This window comes from Hylobates moloch, unplaced genomic scaffold (assembly GCF_009828535.3).
Source record: "Hylobates moloch isolate HMO894 unplaced genomic scaffold, HMol_V3 SCAFFOLD_8, whole genome shotgun sequence".
Lineage (NCBI taxonomy): Eukaryota > Metazoa > Chordata > Mammalia > Primates > Hylobatidae > Hylobates > Hylobates moloch.
In genome coordinates, this window is record NW_026652283.1 from 2,732,097 (window position 1) to 2,753,094 (window position 20,998).

Consider the following 20,998-nt stretch of genomic DNA (forward strand, 5'->3'; position numbering starts at 1 on the left):
GTTCAACCATTGTGGAAGTCAGTGTGGCAATTCCTCAGGGATCTAGAGCTAGAAATACCATTTGACCCAGCCATCCCATTACTGGGTATATACCCAAAGGACTATAAATCATGCTGCTATAAAGACACACGCACACGTATGTTTATTGTGGCACTATTCACAATAGCGAAGACTTGGAACCAACCCAAATGTCCAACAACGATAGACTGGATTAAGAAAATGTGGCACATATACACCATGGAATACTATGCAGCCATAAAAAATGATGAGTTCATGTCCTTTGTAGGGACATGGATGAAACTGGAAATCATCATTCTCAGTAAACTATTGCAAGGACAAAAAACCAAACACTGCATGTTCTCACTCATAGATGGGAATTGAACAATGAGAACACATGGACACAGGAAGGGGAACATCACACACACCGGGGACTGTTGTGGGGTGGGGGGGAGGGGGGAGGGATAGCATTAGGAGATATACATAATGCTAAATGACGAGTTAATGGGTGCAGCACACCAACATGGCACATGTATACATATGTAACAAACCTGCACATTGTGCACATGTACCCTAAAACAAAGTACAATAATAAAAAAAAACAAAGAAAAAAGCTGAATAACATTCCACAATAAGTATATACCACATTCTATTTATCCATCCATCAATCGCTGAACATTTGGGTTGTTTCTACCTTTTGGCTATTGTAAATAAAACCTTCTATGGACATAAGTGTACAAATATCTGTTGAAGTCCTTGCTTTTGCTTATTTTGGGTAAATAACCAGAGAGGGAATTGCTGGATAATATAGTAAATCTGTGTTTCATCTTTTGAGGAATCACCACACCATTTTGTTTAAGGCAGAGTCTCTCTCTGTTGCCAGGCTGGAGTGCAGTGGTGAGATCTCACTCACTGCAACCTCTGCCTCCCAGGTTCAAGCAATTCTCCTGCCTCAGCCTCCCGCGTAGCTGGGATTACAGTCGCGTGCCACCACCCCCAGCTACTTTTTGTATTTTTAGTAGAGACAGGGTTTCACCATGTTGGCCAGGCTGGTCTTGAACTCCTGACCTCAGGTGATCCACCCACCTTGGCCTCCCAAAGTGCTGGGATTACAGGCATGAGCCACTGTGCTCGGCTGCACCACACCATTTTCTACAGCAGCTGCACCATTTTACATTCCTCCCAGCAATGCACAAGGGTTCAAATTTCTCCACATCCTTGCCAACATGTTATTTGCTGGTTGTGTTTTCTTCAATAGCGCTTTTGGCTTTCATTAAATAATGATCTCAGGTAGTGCTGAAGAGTCTCTTTAAAAGCTACCTAAGACTCGGTATATTTTAAATTTACTCCCAAGGATCAGATCACATTCAAGCAGATCACAGGCGGAAGCAGGGGGGCAGCCTCCAGAATGGGCTGGCTCTTGTTCCCTCTCCTCCTTGGGTCTCCTACTCAAAGGACAACCTCTCCCCTCCCACCAACTGCTCCACCCTGCAGAATCTCCCGAGCGGCCCCATGAGCTGAGCCTCCTGCCTGTCTCTAAGTCTCCACGAATCACCACTCTCAGAAAAGCAGGTGCAGGAGAGCCTCAAGGCCTAATCTCCAGGAGTTTAGAAGGCAGGTGTTTATGGGATCAGGGGCCTGCTCTGAAGACTGGGCAAAGGCCCTGGGGATGCTCGTGTTGGGACCTGTTTTTTTCCTTCCGTCTGCCCCTAGATTCAGATGTGCAGCAGTCTGACCTGGAATAGACCATCAGCAGGTCCCACAAGGGTATCAGCACTTTTTCCATTTCTTTCAAACCTCCAACCCCCCCTCTCCCACACTCTTATCTCCTCTCATACTTTAAACTGAAAAAACAGAAACTGCCAGCCAGGAAGCGCCTGCTTTCTACCCTTCCAAACCCACAAACCTCCTTTTTCTTCCCCCTTGTCACAAGGCAGAAATACAGCAACTCATCTCTTTGAAGGCCCGTCCCGGGAACGTTCCAGGTCTCAGCCCCAGGCCTCCTCAGAGACCCTGCACCATTTGTCAGCCCCCTCCCTCTAAATTCTCAATTTCTACCTCTCTGCAGAGTCTTCCCATCTGCAGCCAAAGAGTGTCTCCCATCTGACCACCCGTCCCCACCACAACATACCCTCTCTGTCCTCTTCATAGCCAAGCCCCTTGGCAGAGTCGACACCAGCCCCCATGCTGCCTCCAGCTCCTCACCTCGAATTCACCCTCAACTGCTCCCACCTGGTGAGGTCTGACCTCCGTCTTCTTCAGGCAGATGACGTGCTGCTGTAATTAAGCAATGGGAATGACTAATTCACTGTTGTGCTTTGTTTTTATCTTGCCTGAAATAGCAGAGCTACATGTGTAGTTAGACTAATTCTATTACACTGGGTTCATGGTATATTTCTTTTCCTTTCCCCATAGTTTTAATGGTTACTTTATAGTTTGATACCACAGATCATAGTATAAGCTACCATAAAGTCTTTGGAGCTAAAAGTTCTAGAAAGACAAGGAGAGACACACCTGGTTCAGTTTGTAATTAACTCAAAAAGCAATTTCAAGGCAATGATGATATAAATCATAGCCCAACGTGTGAAAAAACAGTATGTAGCCATTTAATTCTAAATCCCCAGTGATGGGCATAGAGAAGCTCTCAATAAATGTTTGTCAAGTGTGTAAGTGAATGATATAAAGTCAAAAGGGAAAAGCCACAGATGTTACATGCTTGACAAACGGCATGGCCAACTGTGCGTGCCTACCGACGCACAGCAGACACGTGCACAGAGAGAGGAAACAGGTGAAGCACGGGATGAGGAGCTGCAGGCTGATATCCTTTTGTTGTTGTTGTTGTTTGTTTCTTGTTTAATAGCATCACAGGGAATACAGGCTGGAGGGGGAGTGCCAGAGTGCTCTACAATACAATTCTACGCTCTGTGTGTTCCATTTGGTAGAAAACATGGCTTCGGTTCTCTATTCCCATACCCCTTGATGGGAGGAGAGATAAGGTCTCCTTGCAAAAGTCCTGCAGGCGGGAGCTGCGGGTATGGTCATCTTTGGAAACAGTCTGCCACTGGGGACTTTAAGGACGTTCCCTTCCTGAAGTTGCAGCAAATCCTATCAAGGCACTTCTGCGATGATGGATTATTCCTAATGATTCATGGGCCAGCAGGTGGGGCTGCATCTGGCTGGCCTACTCTCTCCCACATAGTGTCAGCCTGGGTGTTCTTGCGTGAAGTCCCAGCGGCCAGCAGCTGGGCTAAGCCGAGGATCACTCACACGATGCCTGCCTGGTCCGTACACGTCCCCCTACCACCCCTCGCCCTTGCCTGATTGCTTTGGCTGGGATTTCGGTACTACATTAAATAGGAGTGGTGAGAGTGGACACTTCCTAACTCAATCTCTTATCTTCAGTTTCTTCGTTGTGTGGCAACTGGTGTCCCCAGAGACAGGATCTGTCTCGTGGCACTACCTCGGAAGCCACACAACCTCACTTCTGCAGTCTCAGACTCAGGAGAAGGGGAAGGGGAAGGGACGCTGCCACCCCTTGATAGGAGGAGAGAGATCTTGCAAAAATCCTGCCGGATGGGAGCTGCAGATATGGTCATCTTTGGAAACAGTCTGCTGCTGGGCCTTGAAGGACGTTTCCTTCCTGGAGCTGCAGCAAAGCCTATTTCAAGGCACTCCTGCTTAGCAGGCAGCCTGGTGAGTAGACTCTAAGAACAGTTTCATGAAGCCCTGGGTGTTCTTTTTCAGTATCTCAGTTGACATGAACACAAAAATGAGCAGCTGGGTCTGGAGCAGGCGGAAGAGTCACCTGACGCCATGCAGCGGCATTAAGACCAGCCATGGTGGGGACCTTTATGCGACCTGCCCACCATGGGCTCTGGAATCTTGAGCACAGCCCCCAGCAGGGGACCCTGATCCATTTCTGTCTCTCTACAGTATTACCTGGGGCTTTTATTTTTGTCACTTGGAATTGCATAAACAGTGTTTTAGTATAGTTACTTTTATTGTGGTAAAATATACATAACGCGAAATTTACCATCTTACCCATTTTCGGCACACAACTCAGTGGCATTAAGCACATTCACATTGTTGGGCAACTATCACCACTCGGGAGGCTGAGGCAGGAGAATTGCTTGAACCCAGGAGGCAGAGGTTGCAGTGAGCTGAGATCAAGCCACTGCACTCCAGCCTGGGTGACAGAGCAAGACTGTCTCAAAAAAGGAGAAGAAGAAGGAGAAGGAGTGAATTCATACAATATTTGTTCTTTTGTGTCTGGCTTATTTCACTTCACATGATGTCCTCAAGGTTCATCCATGTCATAGCATGTGTCAGAATTCTATCCCTTTTCAAGGGTAGATAATATTCCATTGTATGAGTAGACCACGTTGTTTATATATTCATTCATCAGTGAGTGCCTGAGTGGTCTCTACCTTTGGGCTATTGCAAATAAACCTTCTATGAACATAGGCACAGAAATATTAAAAATGATTCATAAAGGAAAATTTATTCAACCAGTACTTGAGCATCTGTTCTGGACCAGACGCTGTGCCAGGGACCACGATAAACAAGACTGTAGGCACAGCCAACTGCCTCCTGGAGCTCAGAGCCTAAAGGGGACAGAGAATCAGTGTGGTGAGGTAACTGTCAGGACAGGAGGAACAGGTGCCCCGTGGACACATGAAGCCTGACCCAACTCTAAGAAAAGGCCCCAGAGGGTGGTGTGACTTGGAATCTGGGATCTGAAAAGTGAGTCTGGGGCAAGGGTGTGGGAGCAAACAGGAGTGGGCAGAGAAAGAGGCAGAGACCCAGAAGCATCTGAGTCTGAGGGTGAAACTTGTGGGTGAGTGGCAGGCACCCAGGCCAAGAGACATGGGGGTTAGAGTGGGTGGTGTCGGCCCTGTGAGCCTGTTAACAAGCTTGGGTTTATCTTAAAATCATAGAAGTCACTGAAACATTTCAAATAAGGAAGTGACAGGATCTAGTCTACATTGTACATGATCAGCCTGTCTGTGGTGTGAGTGGATTTGACTGGATAAAGGCAAAAGTTCAGGCAGGAAGCTACTGTTCGCAGCCAAGCCGTCAAGGACAGAGGCCTGAGCTCATTGACTAGCAGGGAAGGAGACAAGGCACAGTTGGGGGGTGACTGAATCCAGGAAGTGAGAGAGAAGTTGGCACTAGGTAAAGAAAGCCACAGGTAGTTATTAAACAGTGGATTCCAGCATAAATCGAGGTGCAGTGAAATATTGTCACTGTCGAGTGGGGTCTGGTGCTCATGTTCAGTTCTCCAAGGACATGGGGATATCTTGGTCTTTGGTCAGATTTTTCTTCATCAGCCTCATTCCCTGCAACCTGTTAGGCCTCCTGGATGATGCATATCCAAAGAGCTACCATTTTCAGAGCACAATCTATGTCCTGTGAGCCTCAAAACAGTCTATAATGAATCGATTTGTGTCCCCCTAAAATTAACATATGGAAACCCTGACCCTTAATATGACTACTTGAAGATAGGGGCTATAGGGAGGTATAAAGGTTAAATGAGGTGGTAAGCATGAGACCTTAATCTGATAGGACTAGTGTCCTTATAGGAAAAGGAACAGATGTCTTTCTCTGCATGTACACGGAGAAGAGGCCACATGGGGACACAGCAAGAAGGCAGCCATCTGCAAGCCAGGAAGAGAGCCCTCCCCAGACAACAACCCTGACAGCATCTGAATCTCAGACTTCCAGCCTCCAGAACTGGGAGAGAATGCATTTCTGTTATTTAAGCTACCCAGTCTGTGGTATTCAGTATGACAGCCCAAGCAAGCTAACGCACAGTCTTAAGAAGTAGGCATTATCATCCCCGTTTATAGATGAGGAAACAGGCTCAGAGAGATTGACTTGACTAAGATCCACAGGTGGTAAGCTGCTCATCTGCTGCCCTGCAGTGGAGTCTTCCTTATAGCAAGCCTTTTGTTTTGCAGAGAACTTTCTGGGCATATCTTTGAAGAACCACCCATTTAACAACTCTACTTCTAAAGCTCCAGCAGTGGCTCTGCATTACAGCTTGCTGTGCAGATCCACACAACAAGGGAACGACAGGACCTGCTCTGCAAGATCACCCCAGAGACGGCTCCCCAGTCTTGGAGATGCAGAGATTTGCTGTACTTCTCTGTCCTCTTGCAATAGTGACAGGGGTTTTCAGTCAGCTATACACTTTTCAGCTGGAAAAGCGTGACTTCGTGGCTGTATAGGATTCCCCATGAGTCCCCTGCACCTCTCTTCTGTAACTGCGATGCTGCTAAGTGCACAGAGGAGCCTTGCTGCGGGGTTTCCAGTCACCTTGCTGTACGCGCCCTGCGCTCCCAACTGTCTGGCTACAAGTCCAGTGGGACATGAGCCTTACTGAAGCAAGCTTTGAAGTTTTAGTTTGAACCAGATGAAATCACGATTTTTAGAGGTAAAAGTGATCAAATATCAGCAATTTCATATGAATCAGTGTAATCAATGCAGCTGGCCCTCAATCCTGCCCCCTCCCTCTCATTCAATCCTCTCAGGCTGCCCTCAGATCACCCCAGATCCCTGGCTTCCTCCTGCCACCCTCCCTGGTGGAGTCCCCGTGATGGACAGAGATGGACACCTGGGAGAGAAGTCCACAAAGGAAGAGAGAGGAAATGGTCAGAGAGGTAGGAGGACAGTGTCAGGGCCCAGAACACATTGCCCCAACATATGGCCCCTTGGCCTCCTGAGTATTTTCTACGGAAGGAAATGGAGAAAACGGCAGGAGCAAGAAGGTCACTCTCTGACCCGTTTCTCCTTTCTCCCCTGAGCGTGGTCAGAAAGGAATTCTCTGACTTGCCTTGCCTGAAAGTAGGTCAGGAGACTCTCATTCCACAGAGGTCCTGGCTCGGTCCCCACACCCCTTCTCCCCTCTGGCCTCATGAAGTTTCTGCTTAAGGAGGGCTCCATGTCTGTCTTTAGCATCTCAGGGTGAGTTAAATCCCCTCCCTCTAAGGGCATTTTCATGTGAAGCTTTGTTCTCTGTGACATAAGGGGAGAGGGGTGTTTAGAGGAGCTCGGGGAGGAGACCCCAGGGGATTTCCTTGTCCCCACAGATACATCTCTCCACATAGGAAAATACATGCAAAGCACCCGGCACAGTGCCCAGCACACAGTCAGTGCTCATGAAGGGTCGGTTCCCTCTGCCCACTGCAGGTGGTACAAACAACACACAGGGTGCCAAGCTTCAGCTTGGTGAAGAGAAGCATAGCCCACGTTCCAGCTCCCGGGCCTTGTCCTCTGTGTCACAGCTCAAGGCCAAAGCAGCTGAGGCCCTGGCATTGCTTGTGCTGAGGATGGACCAGCAAGTCCGTGCCCGGTGGCCCCCAAAAGTGCTGCTGCCTGCCTGCTGCTGCTCTGCATCTCCAGCTCCTCCCTCCGTGCCTCACCATGGCCCACTCCACCTCCCTCCCCTCCCAGTCCTCCTGGAGCTCCCACCTGTCATCTTTCCTTCCACTGTGGGGCCGGTGGCGACCTGTAGGCCTCCCTGAGAGAGAACTGCCCCTACGCTGCCTGAGAGGCTCAAAGCCGGGGCACTGATCCAGCTCTCAGCTCTGAGACGATGGACCAGGATCTTTCCCTGATGCCCTCAGGGGTCTGAGGATAAAGTGGGTCAGAAGCAAGACAGAGGGAGGCACTGAGCTGCGCACAGATGGGAAAAGGAAGATCTTGTGGCCCAGAGCTAAAGAAGACACAACCCTGTGAGCAGAAGACCCTGTCCCAGCAGGGAAAGGCACGTCCTGGTGTGGGAGGGTTGCAAACCCCTCTAGGTAGCTTCCTGCCTGTGCCTTTACTCTAGGGAGCTGGTGTCAGAATCAAGGGCACCATCAAAATAGGATGCCAGGGACATCTCAGCTGTGCCAAATGCCCAAAGACCCTGCTATTGCAGCTGGGGGTGGGAGGGCAGCCTCCTCACAGGCCCACCCTGCCCTTTATGGCACAGCCCAGGACCCACTGTCAAAGCTGGCTCTTCCCAGTCTCAAAGCACTGTCTCATCTGTTGCCTCATTTGTGACTCACAATAGGCCTCTGAGTCAGGCAGGACAAATGTCACTTCAATTTCATATAAAGGGAAACTAAGGCAAGGGGTGCGCTAAGTGACTTGGACCAGGGGATAAGTGAATTGAGGTCAGGACTCAGATCTCCTTGGATCCACACCAGGCATCCTGCCACATGGAGCCCTCACCCTAATCTTAACACTTCCATGGATCCATGGCTTCATCAGCCATCACACGAGTACAAGGCCACAGTAACTGCATGCATTTTCACACGTGTGTGCAGATGTGCACGTGTGTATGCATGTGTGCAGATGTGTACGTGTGTGCATGTGTACACATATGTATGTGTGTGTAGATGTCCGTGTGTGCGTGTGTGCAGATATGCACATGTGTGTGCATGTGTGTATGTATGTGTGCAGATGTGCATGTACATGTGTGTGTGCAGGTGTGCATGTGTGTGCAGATGGGTACTGTGTGTGCATGTGTGTAGATGTGCACGTGTGTGTGCAAGTGTGCAGATGTGCATGTGGGTTGCAGATGTGCACGTGTGTATGTGTGCAGATGTGCATATGTGTATGTGTGTGCAGACGTACACGTTTGTGCAGATGTGCACGTGTGTGTGCAGATGTGTATGTGTGTACAGATGTGCACATGTGTATGTGTGTGCACATGTGTGCGTGTGTGCAGATGCGCATGTGTGTGCATGAGTGCACGTGTGTATGTGTGTGTGCAGATGTGTACCTGTTTGCGTGTGTGTAGATGTGCATGTGTGTGTGCATGTGTGCAGATATGTACGTGTGTGTGTGCATGTCACATATGTGCATGTTTAATGCATTACTTACTGAGGAAAGAGGAAAAGTGTCAGCAGTTCCTGATGTTTTTCTCCGTCTTGGATATTGTAGGTGTCACTTCCGGGAAAGCCAGACAGCCATGTGTGCAGGTGTGCAGGTGTGACAGCCATGGCGTGTCAGGAGGGGCGGTCCCAGGACAGAACCTATGAAGTGAAGATGAACCCACAACATAGGAGTCCTGCAGTGAGCCCAGCCTGCTCTCCACAGAGATGTGAGCTCTGCTGCCCTCTCTCAGCCAGGCCCTGGTGTGGGAACAGATGTGAGGAGGCAGGGGCAGGTCCCTGAGATCCCGCCTTTGGGCATAATTTTCGGGAGGAGAGGAGATCACAGAGAAAACATCTGCACAGCATCTGTTATCTCCTTAGGGGAGTGGGAGCCCCCATCACACACACACACACACACACACACACACACACACACACACACACTATGCTCTTTTTAGTTTGGCCTTTCCTGACCAGAAAAATTCCTAAACATTGTTTCTTAAACATTTTAGGCTGTAACCAACAGTCATAAAAATATTTTCTGGTGAGATTCAGTGTACACATATATATATTGACAATTACACAAGTGTTTCAAGACACTACTTATAATAAAGCTGCCCAGAAGAGGGCACTGGTGGTAAAGCTAGGCCTGAGATTTTTTCTTTGCTGGAATCTTTGGAGGATTTTAGCTGCAGATCTAGATCCTTTTAGAAGGTTGTGACATCCATTTAGTCGGTTATGACTAACACTTAAAAGAATAGCGTAGCGCAGCACAGCACAATAGAAACTATTAGAATGCATCAAATGTCACAAAGGTAAGCACTGTGTTGGGAAACACTTGTTTCATTGCCAATAGATGTGTGTATCTGGGGGTCACCTTGTGAAACGTCTTATGACTGTGGGTGGCATTCACAGCAGTTTGAGACACAGTGTTTAGAAGCGTTCCTGAAAAGATGTCAGAGTGAGGAAGGACTAGGCTTGCAGGCTTTTGAAGACCAGAAAGGTGTGGCTGGAGGTCGTGGGAGGGGGCACAACGCCCCCCACCGTGGGGAGTGTGGGGAGAGCTGCGGCCAGGCCAGCACAGCACGAGGCTTCCTGGGTCCAGTGCTTTCTGCGCAGGAACTGGATGGGAAGAGTAGCAGACGCGCCTCCTTTTCCCCAGCATGGAAAGAAGAATCAAGTGACTAAGGAAAAGCATGGAAAGAGTCCCAGCCAGTGGCTCTTGACAAATCACTCAACTGCCCTGTGCCTTCGTGTCCCCATCAGCAAAATGGGGCGGTGGGGGTGACAGGCCTTCTACTTTTCTGACTCAGTGAAACACGGTCAATATAAAAAAGGGAAATACCTGAAGCTCCTTATGAGATAACAGTCTCTAAATTGATTTTTAGAGAATACAAATTAATACCTGACCACCTGCCCTAGAAATAAGGAAAAGCATGTAGTTTAACCTATGTCAGTTTTCTAGAGTGCTTGGTGCAGCGAGGCACCATGCTAAATCATGCCTTAAGGAGATTCCACAAACTAGTAAACTAAGAGGGTCTCAGGAGAGGAAGATAACATGGAGAGTTTCCCATTAATTGCCCCAGAGTGCTGGAACCCCGAGGGGTACAGGCATTCAGAGAAGGTTGAGGGCAGGGTGACCTTAGTAGGTACCATGCACAGGGTCAAATACTAGCTAGATCTGCAAGAGCAGGGGTGATTTGCATAAGAAGAAAATATAATACGGAGGCCTTATCTAGCTGAGAGTAAGAGCAAGTCTTCAAGGCATAAATATTGCAGTCTGCACTCAACCAGCCTTCTTGCACGTCTACAAATTATCCAAGTCTCTGTGCTGTGCCATGAGCAGGCGTGGAGTCACCCTCAGAGGTGTGGGCTGGCACCAGGGACCAGCGAGTCAGTGGTCTCATCTGGGAATGAGGTTGGAATGCAACTGTGCTTCTTGAACTGCAGCCTGACCCAGCAGAGATTGTGAATCAAAATTTTACTAAAAATAGAACAGACTAAAGTGGACTAGGACTCACCAGGGGAGCAATGCATGCACTAAGGGTAAGCAAAGGGCATGAGGTTTCATTCCATCAGGTGTGTCTGTGCGTGATGAGAAGCTGTCAAATCTACTTCTCATTGAGTTTCCATCAAAGGCCTGGAAGCAATAGGCTAGATGTCCCCTGAGGTCCCTCACAGCCCTGCTGTTCACCTACTGTGTAACTGTAGAGTGGTTGTAGGCAGCTGCTTATGTGCTCTTGCTGATGAGCGGGGTGGCAGGGCAGGGAGAAATCGGGGGGTGGGGATAAGTTTGGGCTAAAGTTGAGGGTCACTGGGGTAAACAGCATCAGCTCATGCAAACACAGGCGCCAAGGCCATTCCCCAAAAGAACTTCATGGGCCTAGGATTCTTTCTGCTTTCTCAACACCTTTGACCCCAGAGTGCCTTCACTGTCCCAAGTCAGAACTGCAGGCTCATGAGACAGGCTGCGGGTGAGGAGCTGGCAGCTCCCACTGAGCAGGCCTGGAAGACGCCAGGGGCAGGCCAGAACTTCTTGGGGTGGCAATTCCCCAAACTTGCATGTAAGCACAAAGTGGGCGTCCCTTCACTAAGGATCAGAGCAAAGTGCTTTCCGGGGGTGCAGCTGTCCCTGTGGGTGGCCACTTCTCAGCCTCCAGGAACAAGCCCCATGAACTCTCTGTTCCAGGCTCTCCTACCAGGATGACAAAAATCGGCAACTGACGCTCCCAGAGGAGGACAAGAGGGACATCCAGCAATCTCCGAAGAGGGGTTTCCTCCACTCTGCCTCACTAGGTAAATGCACCCCTCGCTCTCTGGATGTGGTCGGCGGTTACTCCCAAGAGAACACTGGTCAGGGATGATTGGGAAATCGTTGTGGCTGCCTCAAACCAGCCCCACACAGTGGGGGGATTTCCAAAGCAAGGAGACAACATTCCAAAGGCCAGGTGTGCAGGGATGAGCCCCGGACACCAGAATACGTCTCCGATGAGGGGAGGGGAAAGGAGGAGTGTCTGGGGCCATAGTTACTGCTCCTGGCACCCCACCAGCATGTGAACCGTCACAGGCCAGCGTCCTGTTTTCCTGTCCTGATCCTGGCTCTCTGGCTGGCTTCGCAGGTCGAAGGGCCTCCTTCCACCTGGAATGTCTGAAGCGACAGAAGGACCGAGGGGGAGACATCTCTCAGAAGACAGTCCTGCCCTTGCATCTGGCCCATCCTCAGGTAGCTCACACTTTTGGACAGGCCACTGTCACCTGCCAGCAGGCCAGACAGTCCCCAGGGTGACAGACAAATCCTGAAGACCTCAGTGGGTCTTCCCTGTCTCGATGGCTGGCACATCCAGGAGTCCAGGAGAAGCAGGTCTTTCCACGCCCAAGTTGGTAGCTTTCTGGGTGAGAACACCCTGAAAATGAGGACTCTGGAAGTTATTTTGAGCCACACAAGTTCAGAGATAGCCACGTCCAAGCATATTTGTGTCTGTCCACAAGTGCAGCCTTTTATTCATTTATTTCAATAATAAAAGTTGTGAGCTACATGAAGGGGCCAAGGAGACAATTCTCCACAGAGCCTATTTCTACAAAAGAATTACTCTTATAGCAAGAGTGCTATGTACAGAAGTCATCCAAAGGGTTGTGTAAAGTAACAAACCTTTGGATGGTTACTTTACACCATCCTTTACAATAGGCCTTATGATACACGCCCACCACTCCTAAAGGCAAAGAAGTAGAACAAATGTTTAGGAGAAGGATAGAGTGGAACCCTGGTCATCAGGGTTTTTAACTTCATCAAACCATCGTGGGAAAGGTGGCAAAGGAGGATGATGGCATCTCTGTCCCTAGAGGCCTAGAATAATTGAAATATCATTGTCAAGGATTAGAAACGATTCAGCAAAGAGGCCACAAAAGGGGCCTGCTGACTCCCAGAGGCCTCTTTAAACCCCAGGGGAGGCAAATACTTGCTGATGGAGTCTGGGCCAATTTTGTTTTTTAAACAAGATCTGCCTCTGGGGCAAATGTCAGCACAGAGAGGACTAGGGGGTGAATGGAGGCAAGAAAAGGGCAAATTTTGTCTCCCTCTGTGTCTCTTCCCAGTTCATGGAAGGATGTGTTCAGCTCACCCACCCACAGTGACCAGTGTGGTGGAGCCGCTGGCATCTCAAGGATCTATTTGGGAAGGTGAGAAGAGTACTCGTTCCATCTGGGGGTGTTGTCCCAGCCACGTCAGCCTACCTGGCGGGGTGTGGGGCTGTCTGCCACCCTGTCCCCGCTCTGCTGATGTCCCTCCTCTCATGCTGTCCAGGTACCACCTGACACAGGCTCCTGTGCAAAGGCAGGCGGGGAAGCCCGCACCTCACTCACAGGGAGGCCCTCAGCCTCCAGAGTCCAGGTTCTCCAGCAGCTACGATTTGAGGAGGTTGAGGGGGAAGATAGGAGGGAAAGAAGAGTCCTACAACTGTCAGGAATGGGGCACATGTCCCTGTCCCTAAGCAAAGCTCCGTCTTCCCACTGCCCTCCCCAGCCCCAGCTCCCTGTCCTCCCCAACATCTAGTGAGAAAGACGGTGCGTGGAAGGGCGTCCCATGGGCAGATGCTTACACAACCTCCTTGTGAAGCCACTTCTGGGTTTAACTTCATTCATCAATTTATTTTTATGTCAAAGCAATGAAACGTTTCTTTGTGGAGCCAGATACCAATATGACCAATATATAACCAATATAACAGGTGAATGGGTTTCTGCCACATCTCTACATTGTTGGGGGACGCTTGAACGACCCCCCTCACTACACCGACACACACTGTTAAGTCCCAAAGGCTGGGGTTGAGCTCTAGATCAGGGAATTTCCTACTCCTGGAAGGGTGGACACTGCATAGACAAACATGGTGGGAGAACCAGAGTGACTTCCTTGTGTAGAAAATTGACTTTCTTGGGGAAAACGAAAACCCAGAAATAATACAAGGTCAACACATGCAATACTAAATTCAATACTTACATGCTAGCAATAAATAACTGGAAATTCTAAATGTTGCAAAAATTACATTTATAATACTTCTGAAAAATGAAATTCTTAGGTATACAGGATTCTCTACTCTGAAAACTTAAAAAGTGCTATAAACAACATCAAAGAAGGTCTAAATAAATGAAGAGATATATTCATGGATAGGAAGATTCAGCATAGTAAAAATTTCAATTCTCCCCAAATTGATCTATGACTTAAATACAAATCCATCAAAATCCCAGTATAGGATATTTTGTCTATATAGACAAACTGATTTTTAAATTTATATTTAAAGGTAGAAAGATGAATTTAGTTTCATTTAGATGAAAATACTGTGCTACAGTATTTTAAGTCCTACTTTAATGCAAAAGTAATCACAATCATGTGGTTTATTGAAGGAATGGACACAGAGACCAATGGCACAGAATACAGAGTACAGAAATGAATCTACACAAATATGGCCAAGAGATTTCTGACAAAGGTGCAAAAGCAACTCAATAGAGAAAGGGCATTTTTTCAACAAATGCTATGGGAATAATGGAATTTTCATGTGCAAAATTTGAACCTCAACCTGAAATTCCTACCTAATTTCAAAATTAGTTCCAAAGGGTCACAGATTTAAATGTAACATGCAAGACTATAAAACTTTTAGAAGAAAACATAGGAGAAATATTCAACATCTAGTTCTTAGACATGACACCAAAATAACAATTCATATGCGGAAAAACTTATAACATGGACTTCATCAAAATGTGAGACTCTTGATCTGTGAAGGATACTAGTAAGAAGATGAAAAGACATCCTACAGATTGAATGAAAACATCCGCAAGCCATATAGCAGACAAAAGACTTTTATCTAGAATCCATGAAGAACTCTCAAAACTCAATACATTTAAAAAAAAAAAATCTCGGCTGGGCGCGGTGGCTCAAGCCTGTAATCCCAGCACTTTTGGAGGCCAAGGCGGGAGGATCATGAGGTCAAGAGATCGAGACCATCCTGGCTAACATGGTGAAACCCCGTCTCTACTAAAAATACAAAAAATTAGCCAGACGTGGTGGCACACGCCTGTATTCCCAGCTACTCAGGAAGCTGAGGCAGGAGAATCACTTGAACCTGGGAGGCAGAGGTTGCAGTGAGCCAAGATCACACCACTGGACTCCAGCCTGGGTGACAGAGTGAGACTCCGTCTCAAAAAAAAAAAAATCCCATGAGAAAATGGGCAAAAGACATGAATAGACATTTCACCAAAGAAAGGTTGTGAACAGCACATGCACACATGTAAATATGATCAGCACCATTAGCCCTTAGGGGAATGGAAATTCAAGCCACAGGAGCTATTGCTATGCCTGTTAGAATGGATAACATAAAAAAAAAAAAAAAAAAAAACCAAATGCTAGCAAGAATGCTAAGAAACTGGACAGCTCATGCACCATTGGTGTGACTAGACCTTCCCTTCCTTCCCTTCCCTTCCCTTCCCTTCCCTTCCCTTCCCTTCCCTTCCCTTCCCACAGCCACTGTGGAAAATATTTTGGCAGTTTCTTATAAAACCAAACATACACTTGCCGTGTGACTCAGCAATTGTACTCTTTGGCCTTTACCCCAAAGAAGGAAAATTTCTTTCTCCCTATTTAAGGAAAAGACCACTTAGTATCTTTGAAGAATGTTCTTTTTCTTTTTTTTTTGTTTTTAACAGATCTCACTCTGACCCCAGGCTGGAGTGCCGTGGTGTGATCTCACTCACTACAACCTCTGCCTCCAGAGTTTGAGTTATTCTCCCATCTCAACCTCCCAAGTAGCTGGGACTGCAGGCATGCTCCACCATGCCTGGCTAATATTTTATTATTTTATTTTTTTATTATATTTTAAGTTCTGGAATACATGTGCAGAACGTGCAGGTTTGTTACAAAGGTGTACACGTGCCACGGTGGTTTGCTGCACCCATTAACCTGTCATCTACATTAGGTATTTCTCATAATGGTATCCCTCCTTTAGCTCCCCCACCCCCAGACTGGCCTGGTGTGTGATGTTCCCATCCCTGTGTCCATGTGTTCTCATTGTTCAACTCCCACTTATGAGTGAGAACATGCGGTGTTTCATTTTTTGTTCCTGTGTTAGTTTGCTGAGAATGATGGCTTCCAGCTTCATCCATATCCCTGCAAAGGACATTAACCCATCCTTTTTTATGGCTGCATAGTATTCTAAAGTGTACATGTGCCACATTATCTTTATCCAGTCTATCATGCATGGGCATTTGGGTTGGTTCCAAGTCTTTGCTATTGTGAATAGTGCTGCAATAAACATACGTGTGCATGTGTCTTTAAAGTAGAATGATTTATAATCCTTTGGGTATATATACTCAGTAATGGGATTACTGGGTCAAATGGTATTTCTGGTTGTAGATCCTTGAGGAATCGCCACACTGTTTGATGGTTGAACTACAATGGTTGAACTAATTTACACTCCCACCAACAGTGTAAAAGTGTTCCTATTTCTCCACATCCTCTCCAGCATCTGTTGTTTCCTGACTTTTTAATGATTGCCATTAAACATCCAGCTGTTCTTCCCTTTTGTTTCCCATGACCCATCTAACCAGAGAAATAAAGCTGACATAGCCACAGCCTTCCAGTACAGAGGAGAGAGCATGCCAGCCCCTTTCATGTCTTCTTCCCATATGCCTAGTTCACAGACCTCATGAATGAAGAAAGAGCTTGAGGCCCTAGGTCCTGGGAAGTTAACATTTTTCTCAGGACCCAAGATGAGATTTCAGTGATCAGCAAATAATCAAGAGGAAATCAGGTTTGCAGTTGCTGGCCTTAACAGGAAGATTTAAACAGTCAGGACATCCAAATACCAACTCCATCTGCCAACTGTCCCCTGTATCATCGTTCCCTTTTCATGATGGCCGATAACCTTGCATGGAAATCCTTCTTGAGTTGGAGGAAAAAGCTATAACGAGACCAAGTCCTCAAGCTATACCTGAGTCCTCCAATAGTCTGATGGGATGTTTCCTTGCATGTCTTCAGCTCTGCGGGAATTCAGAAGAAAGGTGCCCCCTCCAGTCAGAGCAGAGAAAGCTTCCCCTAATGAGCCACTCCTGGCTGTGATGCCCACTGCAGCAGGTAAAGAGCTACACTTTCTCTTCCTCTGCCTCCAGCTCCCCTGCTTTCCCAAATCATTCCTGCTTTTCAGCTATGTCCTCTGCCTCCTGAATTACCCTGTACCTGAGTCCTACTCTTCCTGGGCCCCAGCCCTGTTAAATATCTTCACATGCCTTTTTCCCAGTCTCCGTATTTTCATATCTCACTCTCCATTCAAATACTTTTACTACCGAAACTCCCTTCCAAATTTTTCCTAACTTAAATAAATCTTTCAATTGTTCTCTTTTCTTCAGTTTAATCTTCACTCAAACTTCCTGCCAGTCTAGTCCCCTTTAAATCTGCCAGTTCTCAACGTCCGCAGTAGCTTAAAACCCATTTATTTCCTCCTTTGCCGCTACCGATGGTCTGGTTACGCCTTTTTCGCTCCAACATTCTCCAAAACTTTCTCAAGCACGGATATCCTTCCTTCGTCATCCCCTAATCTCCTGTCACGCTTTTGTCCCCAAGTATCTTCTCACCCCTTCACGCCACATCACCCCTATCGTTTAGACTCCAGCGCACTCTATTTCCCCATCTCTCTCTCACACCCACTTTCTTCCCTTGCTCCCAACACAGCAGTGCCCATCGGCTCCTCCCGTCTCACTCAGGTCTCCTGCCCAGGAGGCCCTTGCCGAGGGCGCGGGGGATTTGTACTGAAGAAGGGCTCCGGATGCAGCGCAGCAACTCGGTGGACCCTCCTTCTCCTTGTATGTAGCGGCCCCAAGTGTCCCGGGAGCTGGTGGGGCGATTGGGTTGTGTGAGCCCGGCAGCCAGGAGGCCGAGGGCTGCGCCAGGAGCTGTCCGTGGTGCTTAAGCGGCATCTGCTCGGGGGCGGGATGCGGCGCGGCGGCTGAGCGCTGTCCCTGGTCCTGGAGAGGTTCCTGGCCCCCAGTGGCAATGGAGAGAAGAATCCCAGAAGGCCAGTACCCGCAACGACGATGGCGGGCACAAGGGTGGGCTTGCAGCAGCTGCTGGTGCTCCCACATGCTGCGGTTCTCAGAGCTCAGCTCATCCAGCCGCCGCTCCTCCTCGTCGAGCTCCAGGTTTGTGGACGAGGCTCTGCTGGTTCTGCACGATGGATGGCTCAGAGCCCTTGAGGTAGAGCACGGCGCGCACCGGGTTCACCAGCAGGCTCTCGATGCCACCCACCGCTGCCTGCGCCCTGCCTGCCCGTGGGCTGGTGGCTGCGAGCGCGGGGGCGCCGGAACCCAGCAGCCCAGCTGTCCTCTCCCACGGGCCCAGCCTCCCTCCCGCCGTCAGCGCCGCGTCACCGCCATCCCGATCGTCACACACTCACCACGGGGAAAGGCCGCGACCCAGAGCACCCCTTCCTGTCTCTTGGCGTCCAGAGGAGGCTCTGGTTCCCCCTGGGCAGAGAGGAGAGGGAGGAGGCCAGCGAGAGGGAGCCTGTGTCGGGGCGTGGGAGGGAAGCAGGATAATGCAGGCGACACGAGAAGGACAGTGAATCTGACCGGCAAGACGGGAAAGTAGGCGAAGGGGAAGCGGTGGTATAGGGAAGGTGCGGTGGGACCGGTAGGAGAAGAGAAGCAGAAAAAAAAAGGGAGAGAAGGGGAGAAGCTGGCAGAGAGGAAGAAGAACAGGGGAAGGTGGGGGCAAAGAAAGAGAGAAATGAGCTGGAGGAGAGGAAGGCGTGGGTCCCTGAAGGGGCGCAAATTCTTCTCCCAGATCCAGGCCTTCCAGGGGCTGGAATCCATCTAGAGACCTGCTGAGGAGAGCCCACACTCGCCTCTTGCTCGCAGCAATCTATTCTGTCAGGGAATTCCCTGGAACACAAGGATCGTGGGGCTCCGAGGGACCTCAAAGAGCATCCAGTCCTGCTCCTTCCTTCAACCATGATGAAACTTGGTGTGGGAAGGCTGTTCATGCTGGGTTTTCTCTGGGAGTGAGACCTCAGGACAGTTTTGGCTGTTTCTACTAGGAACACAAACTAAATAAACCAGGCCTTCTGTAGCAAGGGCTAATTCTTCCAGAAACTTCTGAATAGATCATTCTATTTGACAAACATTTATGAACTACAGGAGGAAGTGACTCTTAAAGTGAGAAGAGTTTTCCAGAAAGGAAAGGCAGCATGAGCAAAACCTCAGAGATACTAATGACCATCAGCTAAATCATTCATTTCTATAATAATTTTATGTAAAGTACCTGCCAGATGCATATATGCAAAGTAATGTGCTAGGATCTCCACCAGGCATAGATAATAAATTATTGTTTCTGTAATCAAATTGACTCCAGTATAGTAGAGTAGATATGTCATGCACATGAATAAGTAAAATACAAGTCAAGATCTCTGTAAGAGCTCTTCAAGCCAAGCGCCACAGAGCTTAAGGGAGGGAGAGACTTCATTTGACTATGATGATCTGATAAGGTCTGATGGAGGTGTTATTCAAGCTGGACTATGAAGAATGAGAAGGATTTCAACAGGTAGAGACAATAGTGGGCCACAGATGGGGAAGACACAGCAGATAGCAGGAAAAGACTAACAAACAGAAACAGAGCATTATGGTTTAATCTAATTTGGCAGGGAAAGTACCCTCTCTTCCCTTTTATAGGAGCAGGGTGGGAAGAAGGCTGGGATGTGGGTGTTAGCATATTTGTTGTTACGCTGTGCATTCTTTACACAGGCGGCCCATCAGGCTCCTGTTGACCTTCTGCTCTTCCGGGGTAGGCATATTTGTGGGTACCATGTGCCCAATGAGCTGGGCCACCCAACCCCTTCTAGTGTCAGACTTGCATGACTTTATAGGAAGTTATTTGTGCTATGAAAATACAATGGCTTCTCTGCAGTTCTAATGTGTTTTTATTTTGCTTCTATCCCATGTACCTTCTTAGCAAAATTCGTTTTGTAAAGAATGAATGAAGGAAGCTTATCCACAGCTGAGCCCAAGGCTAGGGGAAACAGCACCCTGGAGGATGCCTTGGTAGTGACCAGCATTCCTTCTAAAGAACGGAGGTTGGGGGGTGGAACAAGGACACACAAAACCTCAAGCTCTTTTCTTCTGAATTTTCTTTGCTTGACTATTTGGTTTGTTGCCCAGGATTGTGTGATGATAGAGACAAATACTATAAGTGAAACAGCCTGCAGCATAATTATCCATGGGGCTTGTTGAAAATGCAAATTTCTGGGCCCTGTATCAGTCCTGCTGTATTGGAATCACTAAGAATGAGGACCAAGAACTTTCATTTTTTAACTTCTTGCTGTTATTTTTTAAAAATCAACTTTATTGACTTACAATTTATATCCAGTAGTATGCACTCATCTTGATTGCACCGTTCAATGAATTTTGACAAATATATACATCTCCATAGTCACTACTACAATCAAAATTTCCATTATTGCAAAAAGTAACCTCATGCCCCATTGCAGTCAATCCTCCCCTGCTCAGCTCCAGTTAACCACTGATCTGCTTTCCGTCAATATATGTTATTTGTGCCTCTTATGGAATTTCACGTAAATGGAAATCATGCAGCATGTACTATTTCATGTCTTTCTTTTTTGCTCAGCACAGTGCTTTTGAGGTTTAATCATTCTGTTATGGGTATCTCTTGTTTGTTCCTTTTATTTTTGAGTCATATCCACAATAGATATACCATCACTTATGTATTCACCTATTGATGAACATTTTGGTTGTTTCCAAGTTCTGGTTATTTTTAATAAAGTGGTTGTGATTTTTTTTTTTTTTGAGCCAAAGTCTTGCTCTGTCACCCAGGATGTACTGTAGTGGTGTGATCTCGGCTCACTGCAACCTCCACATCCCAGGTTCAAGTGACTGTCTTGCCTCAGCCTCCTGAATAGCTGGGATTACAGGCATGTGCCACCACACCTGGGTAATTTTTCTATTTTGAGTAGAGATGGGGTTTTGCCAAGTTGGCCAGGCTTGTCTCGAACTCCTGACCTCAAGTGATCCACCTGCCTTGGACTCCCAAAGTGCTGGGATTACAGGTGTGAGCCACTGCGCCCAGCCTTGGCTGTGATTATTAA

At 47.9% G+C, this 20,998-nt stretch overlaps 1 protein-coding gene and 1 pseudogene across 1 annotated transcript; one reads left to right on the forward strand and one right to left on the reverse strand.

The window, feature by feature from the left end:
- The first annotated feature begins 9,551 nt into the window (after window positions 1–9,551).
- On the forward strand, window positions 9,552–12,400 carry LOC131384121 (voltage-dependent L-type calcium channel subunit alpha-1C-like). The gene is made up of 3 exons (XM_058443379.1): window positions 9,552–9,679; window positions 11,554–11,660; window positions 11,984–12,400. The coding sequence occupies exons 1-3, from the start codon at window positions 9,660–9,662 to the stop codon at window positions 12,148–12,150; spliced, it is 294 nt and encodes a 97-aa protein (XP_058299362.1). The 5' UTR covers window positions 9,552–9,659; the 3' UTR covers window positions 12,151–12,400.
- A 5,198-nt stretch (window positions 12,401–17,598) lies between these two features.
- LOC116473898 (IQ motif and SEC7 domain-containing protein 3-like) lies at window positions 17,599–19,703 on the reverse strand (annotated as a pseudogene).
- Between the last annotated feature and the right edge of the window lie 1,295 nt (window positions 19,704–20,998).